Source organism: Macaca mulatta, chromosome 12, assembly GCF_049350105.2.
Source record: "Macaca mulatta isolate MMU2019108-1 chromosome 12, T2T-MMU8v2.0, whole genome shotgun sequence".
Classification (NCBI taxonomy): domain Eukaryota; kingdom Metazoa; phylum Chordata; class Mammalia; order Primates; family Cercopithecidae; genus Macaca; species Macaca mulatta.
In genome coordinates this window covers 130,110,240-130,137,149 of record NC_133417.1, presented here as the reverse complement: position 1 = coordinate 130,137,149, position 26,910 = coordinate 130,110,240, and the positions used below count along the sequence as shown (strand labels likewise).

Here is a 26,910-nt window from a genome sequence, read left to right as displayed (position 1 = left end):
ACTCTCAGTCTTCCAATTATTTGTCCTTAGTATGAAATTCAACATGGGCCACTGTGGCAAAGGGAAGCAGAGTAATTCCATAGACCCCATTTGGACATTTTAGTTTCAAAACGCTGCTTCCTACTCTGATGAAATAACTAACCTTATTCCCTTTTATGTAGTCATGGAGCAATCAAAAGTGTTTTAGCAATCTTCCCTCAAATTTCACAATGACACTGGCTCACTGAGGTCCAGGACTCTATTTCTGGTCACAGGCCAGTAGAGAAGTACTTTTTGTTACCCTCAAACCTCAGCATTCACCTAGCTTGTTAAGAGCTGAGATGACATCACAGACCACTCCTGGAGGCCCCTGGATATGCGGATGCAAGTAGAGTTCTCTCCAGTCTAAATGATTTAGTCCTGGCCTATTTCTGGATGGTTTATCTGTTAAAATCTGGAATTCTTCCAGGAAGCAATAAAGCGGAACTTTAAAAGGAAAGAATTAATTGTTTCTGAGCACTCTGCTACAAGTGAAAGATGATTGCATTTTAACACAGATGCCAGCTTTCCATAGGGAAAGGGCAATAATGACCTTAATGGAAGGTGGAAATTGTTTTCTATCGTTGATCACAAAGGACACTTTTTGGCCTTAGAAACATGAAGTAAAACGTTAGCAATAAAGATCAATAACTGCGTTTTATAGACATTGAGCTGAAAATTTTAAATATTATCCTTTCCATTTGTACTTGAAAGCTTTCTCCAGCAAATGAGTCATCATTTTTTAGACACATCATTGTAGTCTTGTGTTATATATTAAGTTTGCAGAAACACAGGTTAATACGCAATATTTTTCTTCTTCAAATAATCATAGAACTTACTGCTCTAATCTGCCCTTCCTATGGAGGAACTGCTTCTCCATCATCTCTTACTTAGATTGTGTTTCAGTCTCTGCTTAAACATTGTCATGGAAAAAAAGGAGTCTTGAAGGGAAAACACAAGCTTGGGGTTCACGCAGGTCAGCATTCAAATCCTAGTTTGACCATTTACTATCTGAAGACTTTGAAAAAGTTACTTGACCAATTTGATCTCAGATTCCTCATTTGTAAAACTAGAACAATGTACTAACATGAGAAAAGAACTGGGAGATAGTGTATTTAGCCCTTCTGCCCTACTTCTTCCATTAATTTCAAAGGTCACAACCTAGGATATAGACATTCCATTATGGGAAAGCCTTCCTAGAAGACCTTGATTTACCTTCCGGATATTTTTTCCAAAGTGTGTTAATTTATCCTGTCTTTAGTCATTAATCTACTGATGCATTCAACAAACCCACTTAGTGCCTATGACATGCTAGAAACTACATCTAGGTGTGGGGAAGTCAATTCTTTATTGAAGTCAGAATCAGAGAAGGGCATCGCTACTTGCTCACTGTCACACAGTATCTCAAGAGCGATGATGGAGGTATGAATGGAGCGATGATGGAGGTATGAATGGCAGAGCCCATGGAATGCTCTGGGAACATGAAACAATGATGAACTCTTTCAGCTCAGGCTGTAAGTCTATACAGAAAAAGCTGGGCCTGTCTGTAGTATTCCCCAAGGTGGATCTGGCACATATATCTTTTAAAGAGTTCACCTCTATCCCTGCATTTATATTCTTGTTCATCAAGAAGCTTTATCCAGTATTCTCTATATCCTTTGTAGAGGCAGGGACCAGTTTCTTGGGATCACTTTGGGGAGACAGACCCTGGGTCACTTGTCACTTTGCGTGTGGGTCCCAGTTCTTACATATTTGCTTATAGTTCTTCCAGATGTATAAGTTTTTACATCTGGAGAGAAGAATTTGAGTGAAATAATGCCAGTTTAACCATTGCTCTAGTAAGCTTTCAGGCATGAAGTGTGCCTGAAGATGAATCATGTACACACAAAAGCACAGAGCAAATGAATAACTAGGATGAATCAGACCAATTTTATGTAGAATCATTGCCAGGTTCTGTTGAATCAAACAAAAAAGAGGAACAAAGTCTCTGCCTCAGAAAGTACTACTTAACATCCGGCATTCTTAGGGAGTTCAAGTTCATAACAGTCTTTAGTGAATTGCCATTTCAGTTTGATTCATTCCGACTCAATCCATATCATCATTTTCCCTAGAATAATTTGGAATTCTTAGACATATATTACAAGGGTGGTTTAAGTAGAGAGAAACTCCTTCCCAGCTTTCTCAGAGACTTTAGGTAATGTTTATGACTGACAATTTCTGAATCTTGGCCAAAAAAAAACACACAAAAAAACAAAACCTAATCGTGGTTTTCTACTTTTTCATAACATCATCAAACAGTATTAGATATTTTTTATGGGCCTATGCTCCCGGTCTGGAAGAGAACTTAGTTTTTGCTGCTTCAAGTTTTTTTTTTTTTTTTCCTGGGACTAAGGGATATTTAGGCCTGTGTTATCCTATCTTGTTCCTTCAGTTCATGTATTCATTCATTCATTCTCACATTCGTTCATCTATCCATCCACTTATTCCAGGTTCTGCCACTGTAGAAGAGAATGAACAGCCCAAGAAACCCATCTGTTTTAGGTCCCTATCTCAGTAATGATAATAGCTGATGTCACTTTAGACAGGCTTACATGGGTGTGGACAGTGTGGTGGACAAGGTTCATTTCCTTCTAGGTGCTGAGTCTACCACCATGTGGATATGGGTTCCAAGACAATGGCTTCATGTGACTAACCAAAGGCTAGAAACGCAGATACCTCCCGTAGGTCAAGCAGCCCCCTCATGTGTGAAGAGAGGCCAGATGTGAGAAATAGATGCAGCTTGGACTGTGTAGACGTGGAGAATGCCTGCCTACAGAAAGCAAGTCACATTGGGAGCAGGGGAAAGAACATTACAAGGAAAACAAATCTAGAAGCCAAATATGACCTGTAAGCCTCACATTAGCAACTCAAGCTCTGGAAATCTCACTTCTGAGAATAATAAGAGCCAAAATTATACTTGTGGTTTTCTTCATTTAATATATTATTTGACAGCACTTGACGGAACATGAATTATGATTGTTCCATTTATTAAAATAAAATTCAGAGAGATAGAGTGTCTTTCACAAGTCACAGAGCTAATGAATTGCAAAGTTTAACTTGAGGCAGAGGAATGTCCAAAATTACAGAGATGCCCAAAGAAATGATGTATTATCATATGTAAAGTAGGCATACCCACATATGTACATTTATTCTACCTGCATAAGCTATGTGGCCAGAAGAAACACTACAAAGATATGTTCATGTGGAGCTTTAAGCAGTGAATTTTAGATATGGGATTCATTTCAGCAAATACTATATATATATTGGACAACTTGCAATGTGCAAACCATTGTGAAAAGAGCAAACACTGAAAATACATGTGGCTCAGGTCTTCAAAAAGCTTCCAGGATGTGGGAAGGATGCACAGGGAAAAAAAACAAAACAAATATGGTACATGCAAATAAAACAAGTGACACACCTCAAGCAGTAAGTCCTGATAACATATGCAGGAATGAAATTACATTCATCACTGCATGATGCCATATTATATTACACATCTATTTTATTTATATATATATGTGTGTGTATGTGTGTATTACATATGTTATCTTTCTGCTTATTTGCTTACTGACATTTCATTACACCAGAAGGTAAGTTCAATGAGGGAAAGCATTTTACTTGAATTTTTTCAGTTCTGTGTGACTGAAACATAGGAGGTACCCATTTAATTTTCATTGAATGAATGAACAAATAAACCTACAGAGTGGAGAGGGTTTCATGGAAGGGAGCCATCGATACCAGAAACCTGGATTTGTTGTATGATTCCCTTAAGACTCTTCTTTTGTTCCCACAAAATTCTATGCCAGATGCTAGCCACATAATAGGTGTAATTAAATATTTGGTTTGGGTAGCTTCCCTCTTTGATACTCAGTCCTCCATTGGCTTCAGTGATTTTCTTGGAGTATCTACAGTCTGGAACTTTTTCAGATGAACATTGTGGAAGCAGAACAGTTTGCCACAACTCGTTAAACATATCATGACAATAAGACTTCTTCACAGGTTCCTACTATTTATGAAGTCATGTAGATATACTATGGTAAGGTTGACTGAATGAAGTAGTTGCACTGACTGCAAAGGACACTGATACATGAGAAATAGAGGAAAATTTGGGGGGAGTAAAAAGAAGAATATGATTACTTCTTGATTACCATTTTAATGACTTAACAATTGTACTTCAAAGTTATTAAAATGTCCTATTGACATGTCCCATTGATTTTCAATTTTTGTCCTTTTTGCTGTTCTATATGACATTATCTTTGAGATTACAGACAGCGAGATCGAAAACCACTCAGACACCTTAATCTTTCCCAACATAAGCTTCTCTGGGCTGCAAATAGTTCTATTTCTCTTGAAATAGAAGAAGGTAATTTAGTTCTTGAGAAGTTTCAAATCGAATATTTATTTTAATTATAAATGTCCCTTTTTGAGAAACAAGATTGTAATCCTTTGCTCAAATTTTTAAGAATATTTGTGATTACATTGTTGAGGCCAGCAATCATATTTAATTCATTTGAAGTACTGAATGCAGTTTAGACAATCAAATCAATGTTTGTTTACATTTTATAATGTTTCATTTCAAAATTTTGTTAGTATTCAGCATCTTCATTTGAAAGCAGGTTGCAGCTCAATTCACCTTTAATTTGGACCCAATATAAGCATTTTAGGTTGCTTTTTATCTCCCCGTTAACATTATTTGCAGCATCAAATTCATCAAGCAAATTCTTTCATTTGTTTGTTTTCAAGATAACACTGAGATTTGCTTGCATTTTTATATAATCAAATACTTAAAAATGTCCTAGCAAAAGTTGTGTGCCAAACTCGGGACATTTCTAGTTCTTTTATGAGTGTCTATTTCTTTCTTTTTTTTTAATTTTTTTTATTTTGAGACCGAGATCCACTCTATCACCCAGGCTGGGAGTGCAGTGGTGCAGTTTTGGCTCACTGCAACCTCCACCTCCTGGGTTCAAGTAACTTTCCTGCCTCAACCTCCCAAATAGCTGGGAATACAGGCGTGCACCACCATGCCTAGCTAATTTTTGTATTTTTAGTAGAGACAGGGTTTCACCATGTTCGCCAGCTGGTCTTAAACTCTTGGCCTCAAGTGATCTGCCCACCTTGGCCTCCCAAAGTGCTGGGATTACAGGAGTGAGCCACCGCGCCTGGCCCTGAGTGTCTGTTTTTATTCCTATTGTTTTTTGAAGGAAATTGTGCTGTGATAGGACACCTGTCTTTCCTTTTATACCTGCTCTGCAGCTATCTTGTCTTTGCCCTTAGACTGTCTATCAGTGAAGGTTACAGGCAGTTTTGTAGCCCTTCTTCATCCTAACATCCCAGAGCTGTGTGTGAGGGCACGTGGAGGACATCTACCCCAGTCCTCCTGGGCAGAGTGGGGCATCTAGGAATTTGCCTTTGGAAGGAAGCTGCCTAGATGTTTGCTTTGCACACTGAAGTTTGAGGCCATGGGCTTTCTGAGTACCCTCCACTCTGTTTACACTGCAGTCAAAATGATTTTTTCAAAATGCAACTCTGACCTTTTACTTGTCCAAATACTTGTATTCTATGTTCTCATAGAACTTAATACCTCTTTTTCAAAACATTTATACACAATTTAAGTATGTTTGTTTTCTGATATCACATTTGTCTGATTAATTGCTTAATGCCTGTCATTCCTATTCTGCAAGAGCAGGGACTCACTGTGTTTTTGTCCAAAACAAAATATGAACACAACAGATATCTCTTTGACAGTCAATTATATCACTGCGCTAAGCACTGAGGATACAAATTTAGGTTCTGCCCTTCTAAGACTTGTGGACTATAAAGAGCCAGGCCTGTGACTAAGTCATTATAAGGCAAATAAATAAATAATATTTGACAGTAATACAAAAGTATGGACAGGAGCAAAGGGCTCATCCTTGGAAGTCTAGAAAGTGATGTTTGAGCTGTGAATTTCCACATGAGAACCATAGTTAGCATTTTAGCCAATTCTTTCCCCTTCAGTTCCTGAACTTCACTTTTTCTCAAGGCTATGTGTTGCCCCACTATGTGTTCTCGAACACTGAGAGAAACCACAACTCCCAGGCCACAGATGCCCCTTTGTTGTGCTGGGGCAATGTCAAGAAAGGAGACCAGCATCAGTTGAGCATCTTCTGTGTCCCTGGCTCGGTGCAATGCATAAGACAGCTCAGCGGGTGGGATTAGGAGCACAGTTGTTAGAGTATATAGGGCTTATTTTCCCGTCTCTACCATTTGCTATCAATATAATCCCAAACACATTTTAATTAATCTCCCCAAAACTCAGTTTCACTACATGTGAAATGGAATAACGTGATTGGTCTGATAGGGTTGTTATGACATTTAAATTAACAGAACCAGTGTTTAGTAATTGTTGTGTTTGCACTAGTAATTTGTTGTGAATGTTGAAAGAAACAGCTATCTGGGGACAGTCTGTGAGAGTATCCCAAAGAAAGAGAACATTGCCGGAGGGGTATTAGAAATTTTTGCTTGTCACCAAGAAATAGCAATCCTGTTCTCAAAAAGAATTTCATACATTGTTATTTAGCCACAATCCCACACCATTCATTTCATTTTATGGCTCTTCTCTTATTTGTATTCTACTTAATAGAATTGTCCTAAGTGTTAGGGTTTGCTCTGTTACAATTATGAGTAAGCTACAGGCTTTATTGATAAAAGCTGGACACCTGCATAGGAATTGCCTGGAGTAAATCAAAGATGAAATATCTTCAGTAATCTTTCCAACAACGACCCCCTTAAATAACACCAGTTTGTGTTGTTAGGGGAAAGTTTTCTCTTTAAACATTTAAAATGTACATTCCAATCTCATGCCAGGAATATAAAATTGTATTATATATATATAACATATATATAATATACAAATAAATATATTTATATAATATATATAAAATTGTATATTTTATATATATTATATAAATATATAAAATTGTATATATAAAAATATATAAAATTGTAACAATTTGTTCTTGGGTTTCCCCTGCTTTAAATGTCCCTCCCTGAACTTTCAATAGCCCATTTCTCCTTTTTACAGATTTCAAATCAGAGATCTCCTTTAGGGAAAGGCCTGACCACCCAATCTAAAGTACCTACTCATCACACTGGCTTATTTTAGTTCTCTGCAGAATGGAGAACCTTTGTTTTCCAATTGTTTGTTCATTCCTTCAACCATTCATCCATTCACCTCTTCTCTACTAGAATGTCAACTTGGAATAGGAACCTATTCTGTTCCATTCATAAAATATGACTGGTTTCGAACCCACCATTATTGAATCCTTCATGTGTCCGCACTATTACACGATCTGGTGGTTAGCAAAACTGATCCAGTCTTCACGGAGGTAGCCTTAAGGGAGACATGTATTTGTCAAAACAAATAAACAAAAATGAATAAGCAGATAATTTCAAATCATGGTAAGTGCTCTGGAGGACCAGACCTTTGTCCTTTTGTCCTAGACTGGAAAATTGAGGAAAGTTTCAGTTGAGATCTGAAGAGTGGATACAAATCATATAAGTACATGAGGACACACACCATGCTCACTGTGCTTGTGAGAGCATGTGTGGTGGAGGGGGCCAACCTGTCTCAGGCCTTCCTTGTGGCAGCAACAAGAACATGACAGGAACACATTCAGGAACTAGAACAAGGTTTTGTGGGTTGGTCACAAAATGCAAAGTAGAGATGTCAAGTTATAGAAGAATCCGGAGGTTGGTGAAGCCAGAACCAGGAAAGGAACTGGGGTGTCACTGCACATGGATGTCATTTGAGGCCATTGGAATAGATGAGAAATAAAGGAGAGAAAGGAGTCTGAGGCATAGTCGGGATTCTCACTAGAGGTCATGAGAAGGAGGAGGAGCTGGCAGAGGAGATCAAAAAATAGCAGCCAATGAGGTGGAAGGAAAACCAGAATAGAGTGTGGTCATGGCAACTGAAGAAAGGTGACTTTCAGAAAGGAGGAGGTGGCCATCGTGTTAATTATGCTGCAAGGACAAGGAAGATATGAAGAAAGAAATAGTCCTTAAGATAGGATGGCAACACAGGGCCTGTTAGTGATCTCGGTAAGAGCTGCCTCTGGGATGTGATAGGGTCAGATGCCCACCTGGAGTGAATCACAGAACATAAGGTGAGGAAGTCCAGGCAGAAACTCAAAGAAACTCTTACAAAGAGTTGAGAATATACTCAAGCACATGCCCATGATGAAATGTTTAAGCTAACGTGTATATCCAATCAACAAAACCCTAAATAAGGTATTTCTTAGCACAAAAAGCTTTGAAAGAAACCAAACAAAATGATCAGAGCCATCTAAAATTTTGTCTTGTTTTGGAAAATCTTCTTTATGTTACCTATCTGTATGGAAAGACTTTTGGAAGCTCAAGCCCACATAAATGGTCTCTCTCTTGAAGGCTTATTTTTTGGTATTCTCTTTTTTTTTCTTTCTTTTTATACCACAGAATAACAGACTAAGAAAATATGCCTTTGAATTGAAAATGAATGACCTGACCTATTTTGTGCTGGCAGCTGAAACAGAGTCAGATATGGATGAATGGATCCACACCCTCAACCGCATTCTGCAAATCAGTCCTGAGGGGCCCCACCAAGGGAGGAGGAGCACAGAGCTCACTGATCTGGGGCTGGGTGAGAGCATATGAAGCCGTCTTCCTTCCTTTGTCCAGTGTGACCTGTGTTTTTGGTTCACTCAAGCTGCTAGGCATTGTAGTCGCTGTCTGTTCTAGCTCATCCATCCTGGGGCCATTTGTTCCAAGAAATCACTAATCACTCCTAAATCTTTACTGCACAGTAATGGCCACCACACATAAGTACAATTGAGAGTCAACTCGCAATGATCTGAGGCTGTCCCCCAGCAAATGATGTTGGGAATCATTTGTCACAGCATCAAAAATGTGCTCATGTCCAATGGGACATTACCTTTTAGGGGGCATTTTGTGGTTTTCAGTCTTTCATTAAATTTAATTAATGAATCTTATGCTCTGTAAAGGCAAATATGAATTTCTTCCTGTAAGTTAAAAAGCATCTTTCATTTGTGCTTTTTGATCATACTGTGATCATCTTATATGTGAAAGTTTCAAAAATTATACATGGTAATGGAATTTTTATAAGATTAATTTTTTTTTCTCCCCATCCTGATTCCTTCATAAGAGTCCACTTCATTTTATGCAAAGAGAAGGGAACAAGAGAGAGGAAAGAAAAGGTGAAAAGAAGGTTAGAAAAGCAAGCCTGTAGCTGCATAGAAGGCAAGTTCAACACCAGCAAAGTCAGTCACTCCTCCCAAAACAAAACTTTTTCAGGCATTTTGCACAGCACATGGTACATTAGAAACCAAAGCATCTTTAAGTTCTCTTAGTCTACGTCTCAGGCTCTAGAGTGAAAGAGCCATAGAATAATGTGGAAAAAAACTATTGTTGATTTTGTTGGTTTTAACACAACTACTGTATGCCATAGTAGGTGTTTTACACTTATGATTTACTTAATAATAACAACCATAGTATTAATGTTTACAGTGTCTTACAGAGTTTAAGTAGCTGAAGCAAGAAGGTGGATTCTAAATTGACAGCCTAAGAGCGAGAATTACCAAAAATACATACATATTTAAGAAAACTTTAGTATGCATTAATTAAGTAGGTCAAGACAACCCCAAGTATAAATGTAGTGTAAAAATCCAAAGTTCTCGTAGACACAAGATGGTATCATGGCAAGAATCCCAAAATGATCCTCAGAGGGTCTGATTTCCAGGCCCAGATCACCCAGCAATGTTCAGGAGTCAGAACACAAGGAAAGTTTAGGCTCACCAACGTCCCTCTTAGCTCTTAAGTCTAACTTAGTTTTGTAAGTCACAGGCTAGAAGAATGTGTGACTCATGAGTAATATTTAATAACCTGACTTGGTATATCTTTTTAAGATTCACTGGATAATTCTGTAACTTGCGAATGCACGCCAGAGGAAACAGATTCTTTAGAGAACAACCTACACCCAGACTTTGCAAAGGTAATAAAGTTGACATTGTACTTGCAAAAATGATTTGAGCTATTTGTTAGTTATGGCTTTCACGGAAAAGACGTAAATGCTTTCTTTTAAGATTTAGACTAAGAAACTAATTCGGAACTTTCCATTAACCTATGTGTTTTCATTAACATACACATAGAGCTCAAAAAGGAAAGAAACTTTTTTTTTTTTTTTTTTTTTTTTTTTTTTTGAGACGGAGTCTCGCTCTGTCCCCCAGGCTGGAGTGCAGTGGCCGGATCTCAGCTCACTGCAAGCTCCGCCTCCCGGGTTCACGCCATTCTCCTGCCTCAGCCTCCCGAGTAGCTGGGACTACAGGCGCCTGCCACCTCGCCCGGCTAAGTTTTTGTATTTTTAGTAGAGACGGGGTTTCACTGTGTTAGTCAGGATGGTCTCGATCTCCTGACCTCGTGATCCGCCCGTCTCGGCCTCCCAAAGTGCTGGGATTACAGGCTTGAGCCACCGCGCCCGGCCATGGAAAGAAACTTTTACGAGATTTGCCAAGTGTTAGTGGGTAATACTAAAATGGTGATAATACTAAGGGGCTGCTTCTTGGCCATGTGGATGTGTCGGGCTGTATCTGGATATTTAGATACCAAGGACTAACACGATTTTCTCTGTAGTACCTCACAGAAACAGAAGATACTGTAAGAACAACTCGAAACATGGAGAGGCTAAATCTGTTCTCTCTAGATCCAGACATAGATGTAAGTCAAAATTTTTTCTAAGCAGATATGAACTTGATCCATACAGTTGGGGATTATAATTTAGAATTTCTTTTTTATATTGGATGTTTGGTGACTCATTCAAAACTTTTTTAGACCTTGAAACTCCAAAAAAAAGATCTCTTGGAACCTGAGTCTGTGATCAAACCATTTGAAGAAAAAGCTGCCAAGAGAATCATGATCATCTGTAAAACCCTCAACTTAAATCTTCAGGGATGTGTTACGGAGAATGAAAATGATCCGATAACGAATGTAAGTTTCTCCTCTGTTACATCTTATACCATTCAGCCAGCATTACACCACCCTAGTCAAAATCTCTTTTATTCCTGCTAATTCCAGGCACTGGTTTCACACTATCTAGTGTACCAGGGAACATTATTAACAGCATTTTCCCACATTACACAAATTTACAAGTTCTAAAGTGGAACACTTTATAATACACTGTATGAATAAAGCATAATTAAATATTAATATACTATACTTTATCAATATACTGCCATAAAATTTTCCTTTTAACTTAAAGAAAAAAAATTAAAGGACTGTGTTTGGGGATTTTCTATGAAATCAGCATAGTGGTTTAGAGTTTTCTATGGCATTGTGTGACTCCTCTTACTAGTACTCAAGATGGCTTTTTTTTCTTTTGAAATGGTCTTGCTCTGTTGCCCAGGCTGGAGTGCAGTTGCGCATTGTTGCTCACTGCAGCCTCTGCTCAGTGCAGCCTCAACTTCCAGGGTTCAAGTGATCCTCCCACTGAAGGCTTCCGAGTAATGGACTACAGGCACGCACCACTGTGGCCGCCTACCTAAGTTTTTTGTGTTTCTTATACAGATGAGGTTTTGCCACAATGGCCAGACTGGTTTAGAACTCCTAGGCTCAAGCTACCTGCCTGCCTCAACTTCCCAAAGTGCTGGGATTACAGGCGTGAGCTACCGCGCCTGGCTTTTACATGCATGTTTTTATTTTACTCTTTCTATATTTATCCATGTAAAAGCCATCTTTTTTTACTCTATATTTATTTTACTCTATATTTTTTTATTTTACTCTATATTTATTTTCATGTCTATTAGAGAAAAATCAAAGCTAACAAACCCTGTGACTTCCCAGCCATTATTGCTGAGGACAAATCTAAATAGTGTATCAAGTAAAATAATATTAGATGGATGTTAAATAAATACTAGCAGGATGGGACATGTAAATAGCAGAAATGACAAAGGAGCTTCACTGATATTTGTGTGAGTTCTCTTGAGAACTTCTTCTTAGTACTTTAGTGGTCATTCCCACTGGATTGTGAATGTATGTGTGGGAAGGGAACTGTTTATGAGCATAAACGTTATTAAATGTTGAATTATTTTTTAAAATCACTCATAATTCTATATCAATCTCGATTATATTAATATCCTAATCACTATAAGGCGCAGTTAATATTTTGGCATATTTCCTTTCATTATTTTTTAATGCATTCTGTTCACTTTCTAATCCATCATCCTCAGTTGTCATCTTTCACCTAAAAGAGGAAAACTGATTTCCAGATCCTTGATAGGAGTCACATTGGCTTTCGAAGGCAGAAACCACATTAAATTTTCACTGTAAACTGGGTCCACACATGTCATGCCTTCATCTATTTATGATCCAGTGAAACTAGCCTTGTTAGTTGTGACAGTGAGTGGATGGCAGAAAGAATTAACCTTTTCAGAAGACTCTACTTGATATCGACTGACCTGTGTCTTTAGCACCTCAATGATTTGCTTTGAGCCTCCTACCCCAGGTATAGAGCAGGAAAAGGTCCATGCTGTGGACCTCTGATTTAATGAGGAGACTCAAATGGGATGTGCCGTTCTGGGATTAGATTGCCTGGCTTTCCAGCTCACAAGTTGTACCACGCTGGGCAACGGCCTACTGTCAGTCTTCACTCCTTTAAATGGAGACAGTAACAATACCTATTTCAAGTGATCACTGTGGTTACACAGGGTACCGTATCAAAGGTACTCAGACATTGCTTGGTACAAAGTAAGCGTTCATTAAATACTTAACCGTCATCTAAATATGTGAGAAATTGCATTGAAATTTGTCAAAACTGCATGCAAGTTATTGATATTTGTGTTGATATATGTGAGATTCTTGTTGACAGGTAAGCTAACATGGAAATGTGTCACCAATAAGAATCTTGTTGAAAAATGAAGCTCTTTTATATTCTATAACTTTAACTTTGTACTAGGTGTGAGTAGAAATGAAAGTAGGTGAAGTCGGGTTTATTCATTCTCCAAATATACTTATTGCATGTGTCTCCTGTGAGCCAGACTTGTCCTAAGAACTGGGAAAACAGGAAGTAAGTAGATAAGCAAGGTCCCCAGTGTCTTGAAAATCAGATTCTTTTTTAAAACAGCAGAAAGCAAACAAAAAAACGAACGATTTAAGTGCACATTATTCCAAGTTCTTTAAAAGAAATAAATATGGAGAGATGTGTTCCAGAGGAATGCAGGAAAGGGTTACTTTAGACAGGACAGTCACCTCTCTGCAGAGGTGATTTTGAACAGAGACCTAAGGGTTGGGAAGCATAAAAACGCAGGTCAGGGGCGAACATTCTAGGCAGAAGAAAGAGAAGTACAAATGCACTGAGACAGATAAGCTTTAGCAAGTTCTAGGAAGTGAAAAGAGTTAGGGAGGTGAAGGACATACCAAGATGACGTAGGAGAAACAGAGATAAGATGATGTAGGGCCTTAAGCCACAGTGAAGAGTTTGAATTTATCCTAAGTGTGAGTGGACGCTATTCAATGGTTTAAAGCACTTTAAAAACAAGGTTTAAAACAAAACAAAGAAACAAACAAAAACGCAAGAGTTGTCCAAGAAAGGAGGCTACTACCACCGTTTATTGCATGTCTTGAACAAGGGCTGGCAAGGGAGAAGGAGAGAAATGGGTGGATTGGACTGGTGTTTTGTAAATTGAGCTGATAGGTTTTCCTGATGTGTTGGATATACTGGATGATGGAAAAATAAATCTCAAGGATGAGTACTGGTTTTTGCTTTGGACAGCTTTACACACGATGATGCCATTTACTAAAATGGTAACACTCGAGAGAGATTTGCACAATACGAGTCAAAAATACCATTATGAACATGTTTCACTTGTTGGGACGATTAGATATCCAAAGAGAGATATCTTAGGAACAGATTCAAATGCAAGTTTGGCGGCCAGGCACGGTGGCTCATGCCTGTAATCCCAGCATTTTGGGAGGCCAAGGCAGGCAGATCACCTGAGGTCAGGAGTTCAAGACCAGCCTGTCCAACATGGTGAAACCCTGTCTCTACAAAAAATACAAAAATTATCTGGACATGGTGGTACATGCCTGTAATCCCAGCTACTTGGGAGGCTGAGGCAGGAGAATCACTTGAACCCAGGAGGTAGAGGTTGCAGTAAGCCGAGATCACACCACTGCACTCCAGCCTGGGTGACACAGTGAAACTCCGTCTCAAAAAAAAAAAAAAAAATGGAGTGGCCATGAATGGAAACACAAATTTGGAAGTCTAGTTCAGACAATAATGTTGTGCGGCGGGGATCTAAAAATGTCTATGACCATAGAGAAGGGGCCAGAAAACAAATAAAATATCTGAAGGATGAATAGAGAAGTGACCAAAGAAGTCTAAGCAGAAATGGCTGTTGGGATAAAGATAAACCAAGGAATACTGTATCATGAAACCAACAGCGAATGGGTAGCTGTGGTAGTGGTGCCAAGAAGCTGAGGAACATGAAGTGAAAGAGGAGTCTATCCGGTAGATATGGCAAAGTGGAGGATGTTGTGGACTATGGCAAGAGCAACTCCCATAGAGTGGAAAGTGTTAGAAGTAATCTGATCATGCCTTCATGCAGGATTTTAAAATAAAAACAAAACAAAAATCTAGAAACTTAGTCCTTGGAACCATTTGGAAATACCTGTATTAGTCTGTTCTCACGCTGCTAATAAAGACATACCCAAGACTGTGTAATTTATAAAGGAAGGAGGTTTACTTGACTCACAGTTCAGCATGACTGGTGAGGCCTCAGGAAACTTACAATCATCACCGAAGGGGAATCAAACATGTCCTTCTTCACATGGCAGCAGCAAAGGGAAATGCCAAGCAAAAAGGGGAAAAGCCCCTTATAAAACCATCAGATCTTGTGAGAACTCACTCACTATCACGGTAACAGCATGAGGGTAACTGCCCCCATAATCCAATTACCTCCCACTGGGTCCCTCTCACGACACGTGAGGATTATGAGAACTACAATTTAAGATGAGATTTGGGTGGGGACACAGCCAAACCATATCATTACCTCAAATGGTAATGTCACTTAGTCACCTTGTTAAATAAAAATAGATGCTTTTTTTTTACCTAGAACATTTTTAAATGCAATTTAGAAACTGAACATCAAAGATAGTGGGCTTTTCTTTCTACTGCCAGGGGCATATGACTCCTTCCACATGAATTCCTTTCTTTGTACTAAGATGCATATTCAGAAGCCAAATGCTTGTATTTAGACCAATCTCCCCAGGCAAGAGAACAGGGCCAAGTACAGAGACCCAAGTCAGTGTGTCTTTTGGTATCTGTCAGACTGAAGGGTTAAGTTGATTTGGAGTGTTTTGTATGTCGGTGTTGTTTTTCATTTTACAGTTGATACATATGTTGAAAAACTAGGAAATTACTTTAGAAAAATAATTTCATTGTGCCTATGAGCAATAATACAAAAAATAATGTCAGCCTCACCTTCGCAGCAGTTTGTTATTTAAGGTCATTGTTTTTTAAAAATCATTGCTTATTTATTCAATGACACTCTTTCCTTAATGAAACTATTTTTAAACTCATTGTTCTTAATTCAATGAGCATGTTTTAAATTAATTGAAGTATTTCTCCAAGTTGCTTAGGAGCCAACTACTGCATTTAATGAATGAGATTCTAAAGACTCCCTGAAATAACATCCTCGTGATGAGAAAACAATGTTTGACAGCATGTAATTTTTTAGTCAGTAAATTGAAAACCAAATTCAAGTTGATGGTTTTATAGTATAAAATATTTCTTTGAAAATAGAAATTGACTCCAAAAATCTGAACTAATAAAGCTACATCACAGTAGAACTACATTTAAAATTTTATCGTTGAGTTTTTTTCAGAAGAGTACAGAATTCTAAACACAAGAAACCTATGAATTAATTTGTTAGGCTTTGCAGAGCTTTGTTAAACAAATCCTCACTGAAAAGACAGTGATTTGACATTTATTTTGAAAAGGTGGATTGGAAGAAAGAAATGAATCACCACATGAGCTTTAATTTTTGATGGGTTATCAAAGTAGGTATTTATTTCCATTCACAAGTAGAAATGAAAATCAAAATGCAACAATTCAGGAAAAAATAATAAGGGTTTTGCTTTGACCTTCAATGTGTTTTGAGTTCTCACTTGAGTTATTTTTCTGTAATTTTTGCATTTTTCAACTTTTGGCAGACTACCACTACCACAAAACAAGAGTTTTTCTAAATTAATTTAAATTGGTATACTATAAACTTTTACTTTGTAATTGCTTTATATTTTTAAAAATAATTTACTGAATTATTTCATATGCAAAAACTTTTTTCTAACAGTAAAGGAGCTGGCAAGTATTGCTAATATTAAGAAATTGAACTTGTCCCCTTGGTATAAACTAGTCACATTACTACATTTCAAAGACAGGAGATACCGTTAAGCATTTAACAAAACCCACAGTATGAGTGAGTCTGTATAATAATAAACTGGATCACAATATGGTGTTTCACTATAATCTGTTTGTCCATAGAATACTAGTAGAGATTGGCATCAACTCAAAATTAAGTAGCATTTTAAAACAGTAAAAATGCTAGTTTTTATAGGCGTATTCCAATTTTAACCACATAAATGTATAACTACATATATGTGCATGTATTCAATATATGTATATATGTACATATATGTATGTAATTACATATGCATATATTAATTTGGTCTTTATCTCTGTTGTGAGATTTTTCTAGTTGACCATTCTTTCCTTCTTGAATCTTTCTTAGCTTCTGTAATACTCTGGCAGCATTTTAAAATTTTTTATTTGTTTTTTAAATTTTTTCCCTATTTCCCAATCTGTTTTATAAGTTGTCTTCCCTACTCCCATCTCCATCCTTTGCATGTTGATACTTTCCAGAATCCTGTTCTGATTTTCTTCTATTTCATGGATTCAACAGGACCCCACACACAAAAAAACTCTCAAGTCCAGCTCTCCAGTCAAGTTTCCTTGACTCGGCTCAATACACACATCCAGCTGCCACTGGGATGTCCCGCAGATGACTTTCTATGTCTCATTTAGAATTCATCTTTGTATCTTTATCCCCTATATCAACCAATGGTATGATCATGCACTTCATTTCTTTTATCCTCAAACCTGGGAATTTTCTGTATTCATGCCCCTGTGAAACTTTTTCTCCAATCAACCAATACAAACACATGCAAAGAATAACCAAGCTCTTTGGTCATACTTCCTTAATGTTTCTCAAATGCCTCTCCCACAAACACTTCCTACCAATTTTTCTTTTTGCTTCCACTCTGATCCCACTCTAATGTTCTTTTCCTATGCTCTTTGATGTCTTATGTCTTTGCACATGTCCCACACCCTACCTAGAAATCCCTTCTAACCAATTCTTTACCTAATTCCTACTTCTTTCAAACTTGACCAAGAAATTTCTCCTTCTTCCCATCTTCCATAACTTTCCCATTTTCACATCTTCCGCTTCCTTCCTAGCCTGGGGACAAGAGGTTAAGAGGAAAGCCACATAGAGGCTTGAATTTGGGTGAGCACCCAAGAATTGATGGGGAGAGAAAGCCATGAAGAGGAACAGAAGCAGTCTGTCCTGGATGTGTTGGGATACAGGTGCAGGGCAGCCCAGAGGAGGCAATTAGAAAAGATGGCTGGTATGGTTGGGAGACTGGTTACTTTGAATCAATAAGTAACTGGTGGAACAAGTAAGTAAACAGATTCATGGTAATGAGATCCTGGGTTCTCACTGTTGGAGGACCTACTTACCAATATAAAAAATGGGAAGGCTAGAATGAACCCTTGAGTGTTTGTATTGGAAGCAGAGGTATAAACATGAACTAATTGGTTTTTAATAAGTATTCATACACAGATAGAGATAAATTATGTGTGTGTGTGTGTGTGTGTGTGTGTGTGTATTTCTTACCTCCGTATGATGGGAGGGCACAGAAGCAATGATATCCCAGTGACAGTGAACACAACAAGCACCCAGATCGTCGTTTGTAAATGTCACCCTCACTATAAGGAACCAGGGCTCCCTGGAGAAATATCTGGAGCATGAGAAGTATAGGATAAGTCTGGAACATACTATTTGATAAAGAAGTACTCAAAAAATGATGGAGACTTGCCAAAAAAATACCCAGAAGTTAACTTGAATGAATGCCTCTAGCCAAATCTGGGACAATTTCAGCATCACACTAACACTAATTATTGTAAGAGCAAAACCCATTGAGTAAAACGGTAATCCATGAGTCTATACTTGTATTAATAAATTAATTAATTAATATCAAAATAAGGGAGAAGGGGAAGTTCATCCTTATGATAGAATACTAGCTAATACGTGTAGAAAGAATGGTGGAACTGAAAAATCACCATTGGCCACATTGTGGTGGTAGTTGACTGCAATGGAAGTTATCAATGGAGATGAAGACTAGGGTGGGTTGTGTTTAATGAGTAGCAAGACATGAGGGTAATCTCAGAACATATTTCCACAAATACAAATCAATTGCCAAAGGGAAAATGGTGACCTTTATAATGGAGAAAACCAGCAGATAAGGTTAACGTCACAGCTGCTGAAGGAGTTGACACTGTGTGCTCTTGAAACAATGAAGTATGAAAATCAAGCATCGATCCGAAATTGTACTGCCGTAAAAGCATGACCTGAATCCTGTCATGAGGACACACACAACAGACCCAGATTGAATGTATGTCAGAATGTATGTCCTGTACTCTTTGAAAGGCCAAAAACCTGAAAGAGAGAAAAAGACTGAGGAACAGTTTTGACTGAAGTAAATTGAAGGGAAATAGCAGAAAAACATAATGAGTAGTCCTAGATGGGATTCTGGACCAGAAAGAAAAACAGAGACATTGTTGAGTCAACTGGCAGCACTGAAAGGAGCATGCGAGTTGCACAGTGGTTTTAGGCCCATATCACTTTCCTGACTTGGATGGCTGCACAGTGATTAGGCAGGTGAGTGTCCTCATTTGGGGGAAACACTCACCGGAGTATTTAGGGGAGGAATAATACTGGAAACTTGCTCTCAAAGCATTCACACTGGTTATACTAGGTGACTGCGTGAGCGAGAGCGAGTGCGTGTGCGTGTGTGTGTGTGAGAGAGAGAGACAGACAGGGAGAGAGAGAGAGAGAGAAACAGGAGGTTAAGAGTTGAATCCGGGCAAGGGGGGTAAATAAGGTGGTTTTATGCACCTTATACACAACCTTTCTCTCTATTCAAAATTATTTCAAGATAAGAGAAAAAATAGTATCTGTTTTAACAATTCAACTAAGATATCAACTCATCTTGGGAAACTTCCCACCCTCTCTGCCAACAGACTCCCTCACAACCTGATGCTCCCCTACCTGCTTGCCACAGTGTTTTGTGCTTTAATATGTATCTGTGACACTAATGTGTTAGGAGTGCCTTAGAACAGTGCAAAACACAGAGTAAATGCTCAACAACTGTCAGCTATTATTATGTTTCTATCAAGCTGTGATAAAAAACAGAGACGTGGTTGGTTTAGTGAAGTCCAACCACAGTGCAGTCTGGAAACTTCTAGGATTTCATTACAGATTTTCAAGGGCCTAGGGGACTGAGGTGGCATGTGTTTTCTAAGACTGTAAGGGAAATAACTGGAAGGATTTGTAAGGCCCAACCATGCATGTAAAAGCAACATAAAGAAGAGTTCTTGGCAGGGAAACTAAAGAACCAATGAGATACAGTACTAGGATCTAAGGCACTTGCTGGAGGACAGGATTCCGGGTCACTGAGTCAAGGGGAGCTTGCCTGCTGCATTTATTTTATCTACTGCTTTGTTAAATGACGTACTAACGAGGCTGTCGCATGGATAATGATTTTGTGTCAAAAACATCTGTTCTTTCTTTTTCATGCAGATTGAGCCTTTTTTTGTGAGTGTGGCACTTTATGACCTCAGAGACAGCAGGAAGATTTCTGCTGATTTTCACGTGGATCTAAACCATGCTGCTGTCAGACAGATGCTCTTGGGGGCTTCTGTGGCTTTGGAAAATGGCAACATCGACACCATCACGCCAAGACAATCAGAAGAGCCTCACATCAAGGGACTTCCGGAGGAATGGCTAAAATTTCCAAAGCAGGTGGCACTTTGTTTACTTGTGATGAGATGGAAAATGCGTGTACCATTATTCTTACCAATAGATCACATAAGATGAGCAATTTCCTGAATAAAAATTCCCTTAAAGCTGTCCTTTTTTGAAAAAGTGGAATTTTGTAAATGTCTACAATGTGGTTTCTTCCATGCTTATTAGCTGCTTTCTTTGTACACAGGCTGTATTTTCTGTAAGCAATCCACATTCTGAAATTGTTCTGGTGGCCAAAATTGAAAAAGTCTTGATGGGAAACATTGCAAGTGGTGCCGAACCTTATGTTAAGAACCCAGACTCCAACAAGGTAATGTATAATCTTATAAATAACTTCATTTGCTTTTGCTTTTGCTTTTTTAATGGAGTCTCTCTCTGTTGCCCAGGCTGGAGTGCAATGGTGTGATCTCGGCTCACTGCAACCTCCACCTCCTGAGTTCAAGTGATTCTCCTGCCTCAGCCTCCCCAGTAGCTGGGATTACAGGCGCATGCCACCACGCCTGCCTAATTTTTTGTATTTTATAGTAGAAACGGGGTTTCACCATGTTGGTCAGGCTGGTCTCGAACTCCTGACTTCAAGTGACCAGCCTGCCTTGGGCTCTCAAAGTGCTGGGATTACAGGCCATGAGCCACTGCGCCCAGCCAACTTCATTTGCTTTTAAGAAAGAAGGCCACACTTTGAATTATCAAATTTGTGTATCTTGAAATACTTATTGGTGAAATGAATATCCACCAGAAATTTTTTTAAGTATATCTTTTTGCTTTATGTTCTTTTGATCTGGTAATTTTTGATCTCTGAGAATCTAATGGTAGAAATAAATTCAAATGTGGACAAAGCTTTCACTCCAAGGGTCAGAGTATTAGTAATAATGAAACCTTAGGAATAATCTTAGTAAAAGCAAGTGAATGAGACATCAGCAATGCTGATGATGAACAAAGTGAGATAAATAATTGTATATCAAATTATAATATCACTTAAGTGAAAAAAGGAACAGGAAAGAGAATACTGTGCTTTGAATGGTGGAACTACAGGTAATATGTTTCTACTTCCTTCTTTTCTATTAGATTTTCTTTAATAATCAAATATTACTGTTTAATAGAAAATAAATATTAAGGCCGGGCGCGGCAGCTCACGCCTGTAATCCCAACACTTTGGGAGGCCAAGGCGGATGGATCACGAGGTCAGGAGATAGAGACCATCCTGGCTAACACGGTGAAACCCCGTCTCTACTAAAAATGCAAAAAACTAGCTGGATGTGGTGACAGGCGCCTGTAGTCCCAGCTACTCGGGAGGCTGAAGCAGGAGAATGGCGTGAACCCGGGAGGTGGAGCTTGCAGTGAGCCAAGATCGCGCCACTGCACTCCAGCCTGGGCGACAGAGGGAGACTCCGTCTAAAAAAAAAAAGAAAAGAAGTATTAAAAGTCTATATTTTCCATGCCAAAGAAATATACTGAGGAAATAGCTTACAAGAATTGAATCTGAGCATGTATGACAATTTAGAAAGAAGTTTAACATATTTATGAGAGTCCCATAATTCAGTGTTTGGCAAACTACGGTGTGCAGGCCAAATCCAGCCTACCATCTGTTTTGATAAAGTTTTAATGAAACACAGTCACATTCATTTGTGGATTGTCTATGGCCACTTCCCTGCTACAGAAACAGAGTTGAAAATTTGTGACAGAGACTATATGGCCCATGAAACCCAATGTGTTTACTATATGACACTTTATAGAACCAGTCTCCTGCCCTCTGTCATTACAAATAAAAGGGATATAGAATAGACTGTAAATGTAAAGTTGCTAATACTTTCCATTCAAGATTTTAAAATCTTTTAAGTAAAAAAAAAAAAAAAAGGAAAAAAGTTGATATTCCAAGACATGGATATTTTCTACATTTGAAATCTCCAAACTAAAAAGAAACAAAGAAAAATATTATACAATAGTTTGAACACAGGTGGACACCATTTGGCTCTTTATAAGGTAATACGGGCTAGTAAGACAGAGTTATGCTGAGTTTCAGCATAAAATAATATGAAAAAGTATTTAGTATTATTTTATATGTACAGTTTGTAAAGTGCTATTCTAAACAATATTTGTATTTATTTTTTCTTTAGTATGCACAAAAGATACTAAAATCCAACAGACAGTTCTGCGGCAAATTGGGAAAATACCGTATGCCTTTCGCCTGGGCAGTAAGGTAAGTCGACAGTTACAGCCAACAGACCAGAAATACATTTAATGGTGGCATTGGAAGCTTCAGTTTTGAACATTTTTGTGTTGCCTATTATTTTTAATGTGTCTACACCTGGAAAAATGCTAATATGGTCATCTTCATAAACATCTTGAGCTTCCCTGAGAATACATTTCACAAGACAGTTTAGCAATACAGTTTATAATAGAGGGCCGTGACACATGTGCCGTGCGTGCGTGACCAGATATGCTATGGGTTCTTGGTAGATATCAAATCAATGTCATAAATTGTTTATTATGTGTATTTGACTTAACAAATCTTTGACATTATGTCAGTCTTGAGAGTCTGGTGTGCCTAAAATTCAGATAGATGCACTATGATTTCTTATGCAGCTGCATGTTTTCATCTATGCGTAGAGCTCAGGCCTATATATGGATGTCCAAATGAAACCATCAAACCAATCATTTAAACTCATTTTGATTTTGATACTGTTTAGCCTAGCCAAATGTATCAGTACCAGTTGCCTCTCTGAAAGAAAGGCTGAGTTCTGTGGACATAGATGGACACATCATTCACTTGGATGCATAACCTCTTCATGAAGAACCATAATTGCTTTTCAGAACTGTTTAATATCATCAATTATTATTGTCCTCCTCAATCTCTTTACATCTTTATTAGTATAAGAATTTCTTAAGTGAGGAAGAGCCTGGCATAGACTCATAAGGCTAAAAGGTCAGCAATGTACACATTGAATGAACTAAGAAAGGTTAGAGCTACCGGCCGGGCATGGTAGCTCACACCTGTAATCCCAGCACTTTGGGAGGCCGAGACAGGCAGATCCCGAGGTCAGGAGTTCGAGACCAGCCTGGCCAACATGGTGAAACGCCGTCTCTCTAAAAATACAAAAATTAGCCAGGTGTGGTGGCAAATAATACAGCCCATCAAATATTCATTTGAACTTTGGTAACATTATCTCAATGTATCCAACTTTAACATCCAGAAGGACGAGAGAACCTATTAATTATGCCATTTTTAAGTCTCACAGTTCCCAGTGATGTATATTCAGAGTAAACTCACCAATATCTGTCATAATTTTGAGGTTGTTATTTGAAGTTGGAGATGAGTAGGTGTAGGAAGGAGAAATGTGGAAGTTTGGGCAGCAGTAAACCAAGATAGATTCATGCAGTCTCCAGGAATTAGTTTGCCCTAAGGCAGTGCCATAGCAAGGGAGGGAGAGTCTAGGCCTGGGAGTCTGATAAACATTGCAGATCAGGCCACTACTTACTGTGACTTGGAACAAGTTTCTTCTCCAAGTCTCAAGGTTCCCAGCTATAAATTGAAGCTGACAATACCTGCCTTATGAACAGTATGTGCAATCTCAAGTGCAGAAGCATTTGGCATAAAATAGCTCATGGATAGTACTTTATCCTCCCTTTTCTATCTCCTTCTATAGGAACAACTAATGCCAAGACATTCTGCATGAAAAAAGATGGTATTTAGAGCTACAAAACCCTTCGTAATGAATTTGTTTTTATTTCTCATAAGCTTTAAGAGAAAGGCTAACTAATTATAATTCACTGATTAAACATTTTTGGTATTCTTAAGCATTCTCAGTTCCCTCCAGAAAACCTACTGGGGCAAGTAGAGGCAAGATGTCTGTTGTGAAATATTCCAGTATAACAAAAGTACAATAGTGCACACATTTTTCACTTTAAGGATCCAACATTGCTCTGAGACTTTAGAAGCAGGCGTTTTAGGGCCAGACAGAACTGAGCTCAAAATCCTAACTCTGGCCAGGCATGGTGGGCCATGACTATAATCCCAACACTTTAGGAGGCCAAGGTCTCCTGGAGGTTCGCTTAAGGCCAGGAGTTCTAGATCAGCCTGGGCAGCATAATGAGACCCAATCTCTAATAAACTTTTAAAAAATTAACCAAGAGTGGTAGCGTACACCTGTAGTCCTAGCCACTCAGGAGGTTGAGATAGCAGTATCACATGAGCCCAGAAGCTGGAAGTTGCAGTGAACTATGGTAGTAGTGCACTCCAACCTGGGCAACAGAGTGAGACCCTGTTTCTAAAAAAAGAAAAAAGGAAAAAAACCCACTCTATCCTTTATTAGCCAAGTGAGCTTGGGCAAGTTCCTTATAACCTGACTTTACCTATTTTTTTTAATCTACAAAAGAGGAAAATAAGAATATCTAATTTACTGGTATAAGGATTAAGGAGCACAGATATGTACCCTATAAAAAACTGTTATTTTTAGAAGTCATTTTTTTCTAATATTATTATTACTAGAAGTCACTTACAGAGATCATAGTTACGTCACCAAGTCCCCTTTTCTGATAAATTTGGGGCAGTGAAGAACAATATAAAGGAGAGAAGTCAATGAATTACCCATTATTGAAAGAACCTGAGAAGTCAGGCGAAGGGACAATCCTGCTTTGAAGTAAAATAAGTAAAATAAGCTGGAAGAAAGACAGATGAAGTCTCTAGGGAGGCTGACAGTATTACTGACTATTGAAATGATTCCTAGGATAGGAAAGCCAGTGAAACCACAAGCTTAGACCATATGAATGCCCAATTAGTGGTCTGGTTGTAGGTTAGGAAACAGCACCAACCCGTGTATATACACATGTGATTTACTTCCACATAAGTTTCTCACAACTGAGAAAAATAGTTAGCAGGACAATTCTAAAGATATGTCAAACCATTTGGATTACCTAACCACAAAAAAGTACAAAAGATCCAGCCAAAGATTTTAATTCCTCTTTCACAATGTAGAAACTGCTTCAAATAAGTATGGACAGCATCAGAGGAAGGCTGATTGTTGCCCATGTTTTTACCAGCTTCCTGACATACTTCAATACCTAATTGATAAGGCTGATTTTGAGGCTACTGCTCCTTCCTGTTACGCTTTCTAGATTGCAGTTTGTTCCGAAGTATAGCTTTCAGTGTGCCCTAAGACGTGTTGGCCCTTACAATCAACTGTCACAATTTAGATTATGACCATATTTTTACCCACATCTAATCATCCCACCCACTGCAGTACGCACAGATGCTCATCGCTGTGAACAACGTTTTTTTCTGAAATTAATTTGGTGTTCTTATATTTGGCACCAGCTGCAGTGCCATTTTACAGTGAAAAGGTTATCCTTGGGGGAGGAATAGAGAACACATACAGACGACTACACAAAGTATTTTATACTCATTGACTCGGGAGAAAACTGACCCTTCCGAATGTGTCAGGTTGTGAATGGCTCTCTTTCCGTGCATATCATCCCCAGAATCCTATGTGCCAGCATCCTTGCAAGGACTCTTTTGTGATTTCCTTGACTACCTCATTTGATATTCTAAATGGACCAGCACTCAACACTGACTTTTTTTTTAATTAAGCAAAATTAAAATAAACATTTCATTCTCATATCTCTACAATTATGGAAGGTGCACAGTACAACTGTCATTTAAGATTCCCATACTGACAACGTCTTCAACAAATGCTCGTCCAACTTCTGTTTGACTCCTTCCAGTGACAAAAACCCGAGTGCACCCCACAGTGCTTCCTTCTGTCTGTCTTTGTAGAGCTCTAATTATTAAATAATTTATTTTTCAAAATCATCTTCAGCTATCTGAAAACCACTTTTATGTGTTTTCTTCCATAGACACACACACACACAAAACATATGTCTACTTCATTCTGCACATCATGGTTATTCATGCTGTTTGTGAATGAATCTATCAGGGACATCTAAGGTTCTTTTCCTTTGGGCAAGAAAACAAAAAAACTTACACGAGTGGTTTTGGAATGGCTGGGCCATATTTCATGATTCCTACAATCATACCCCAAATATCATGGTGCTGACACCCTCACAATATACTGACCACTGATCAACTGTAGCAGTTGGAACTAGGTGTTCCAGCCATCACAAAACCATCTGTGTAAATGAATCAGTTCTTTTATCTCCTGCCATATACATATATATGTATATATACACACACATGCATATACACATATACACACATACATACATATATACATATACATATATACATATATACACATATATATACTTTGTCTTTTTTTTTTTTTTTTTTTTTTTTTGAGACGGAGTCTCTCTCTGTCGCCCAGGCTGGAGTGCAGTGGCGCGATCTCGGCTCACTGCAAGCTCCGCCTCCCGGGTTCACGCCATTCTCCTGCCTCAGCCTCCGGAGTAGCTGGGACTACAGGCGCCCATCACCATGCCCGGCTAAATTTTTGTATTTTTTTTTAGTAGAGACGGGGTTTCACCGTGTTCGCCAGGATGGCCTCGATCTCCTGACCTCGTGATCCGCCCACCTCGGCCTCCCAAAGTGCTGGGATTACAGGCTTGAGCCACTGCGCCCGGCCTACTTTTTCTTTTGAGACGGAGTCTCACTGTGTCGCCAGGCTGAAGTGCAGTGGCACAATCGCGGCTCACTGCAAACTTCACCCCCCAGCTTCAAGGATTCTCCTGCCTC

At 38.6% G+C, this 26,910-nt stretch overlaps 1 protein-coding gene across 7 annotated transcripts in view; it reads left to right on the top strand.

Moving 5' to 3' along the window:
- DOCK10 (dedicator of cytokinesis 10) overlaps positions 1 to 26,910 on the top strand; it is a 288,958-nt gene that overhangs the window by 159,436 nt on the left and 102,612 nt on the right. For all 7 annotated transcript variants that reach the window (XM_077956660.1, XM_015111181.3, XM_077956661.1 and 4 more), the window contains 7 exons: positions 8,533 to 8,716; positions 9,999 to 10,084; positions 10,723 to 10,806; positions 10,921 to 11,076; positions 20,001 to 20,222; positions 20,413 to 20,535; positions 22,340 to 22,422. In XM_077956660.1, coding sequence (XP_077812786.1) covers positions 8,533 to 8,716; positions 9,999 to 10,084; positions 10,723 to 10,806; positions 10,921 to 11,076; positions 20,001 to 20,222; positions 20,413 to 20,535; positions 22,340 to 22,422 — 938 coding nt within the window. The remainder of the gene's footprint in view (positions 1 to 8,532; positions 8,717 to 9,998; positions 10,085 to 10,722; positions 10,807 to 10,920; positions 11,077 to 20,000; positions 20,223 to 20,412; positions 20,536 to 22,339; positions 22,423 to 26,910) is intronic.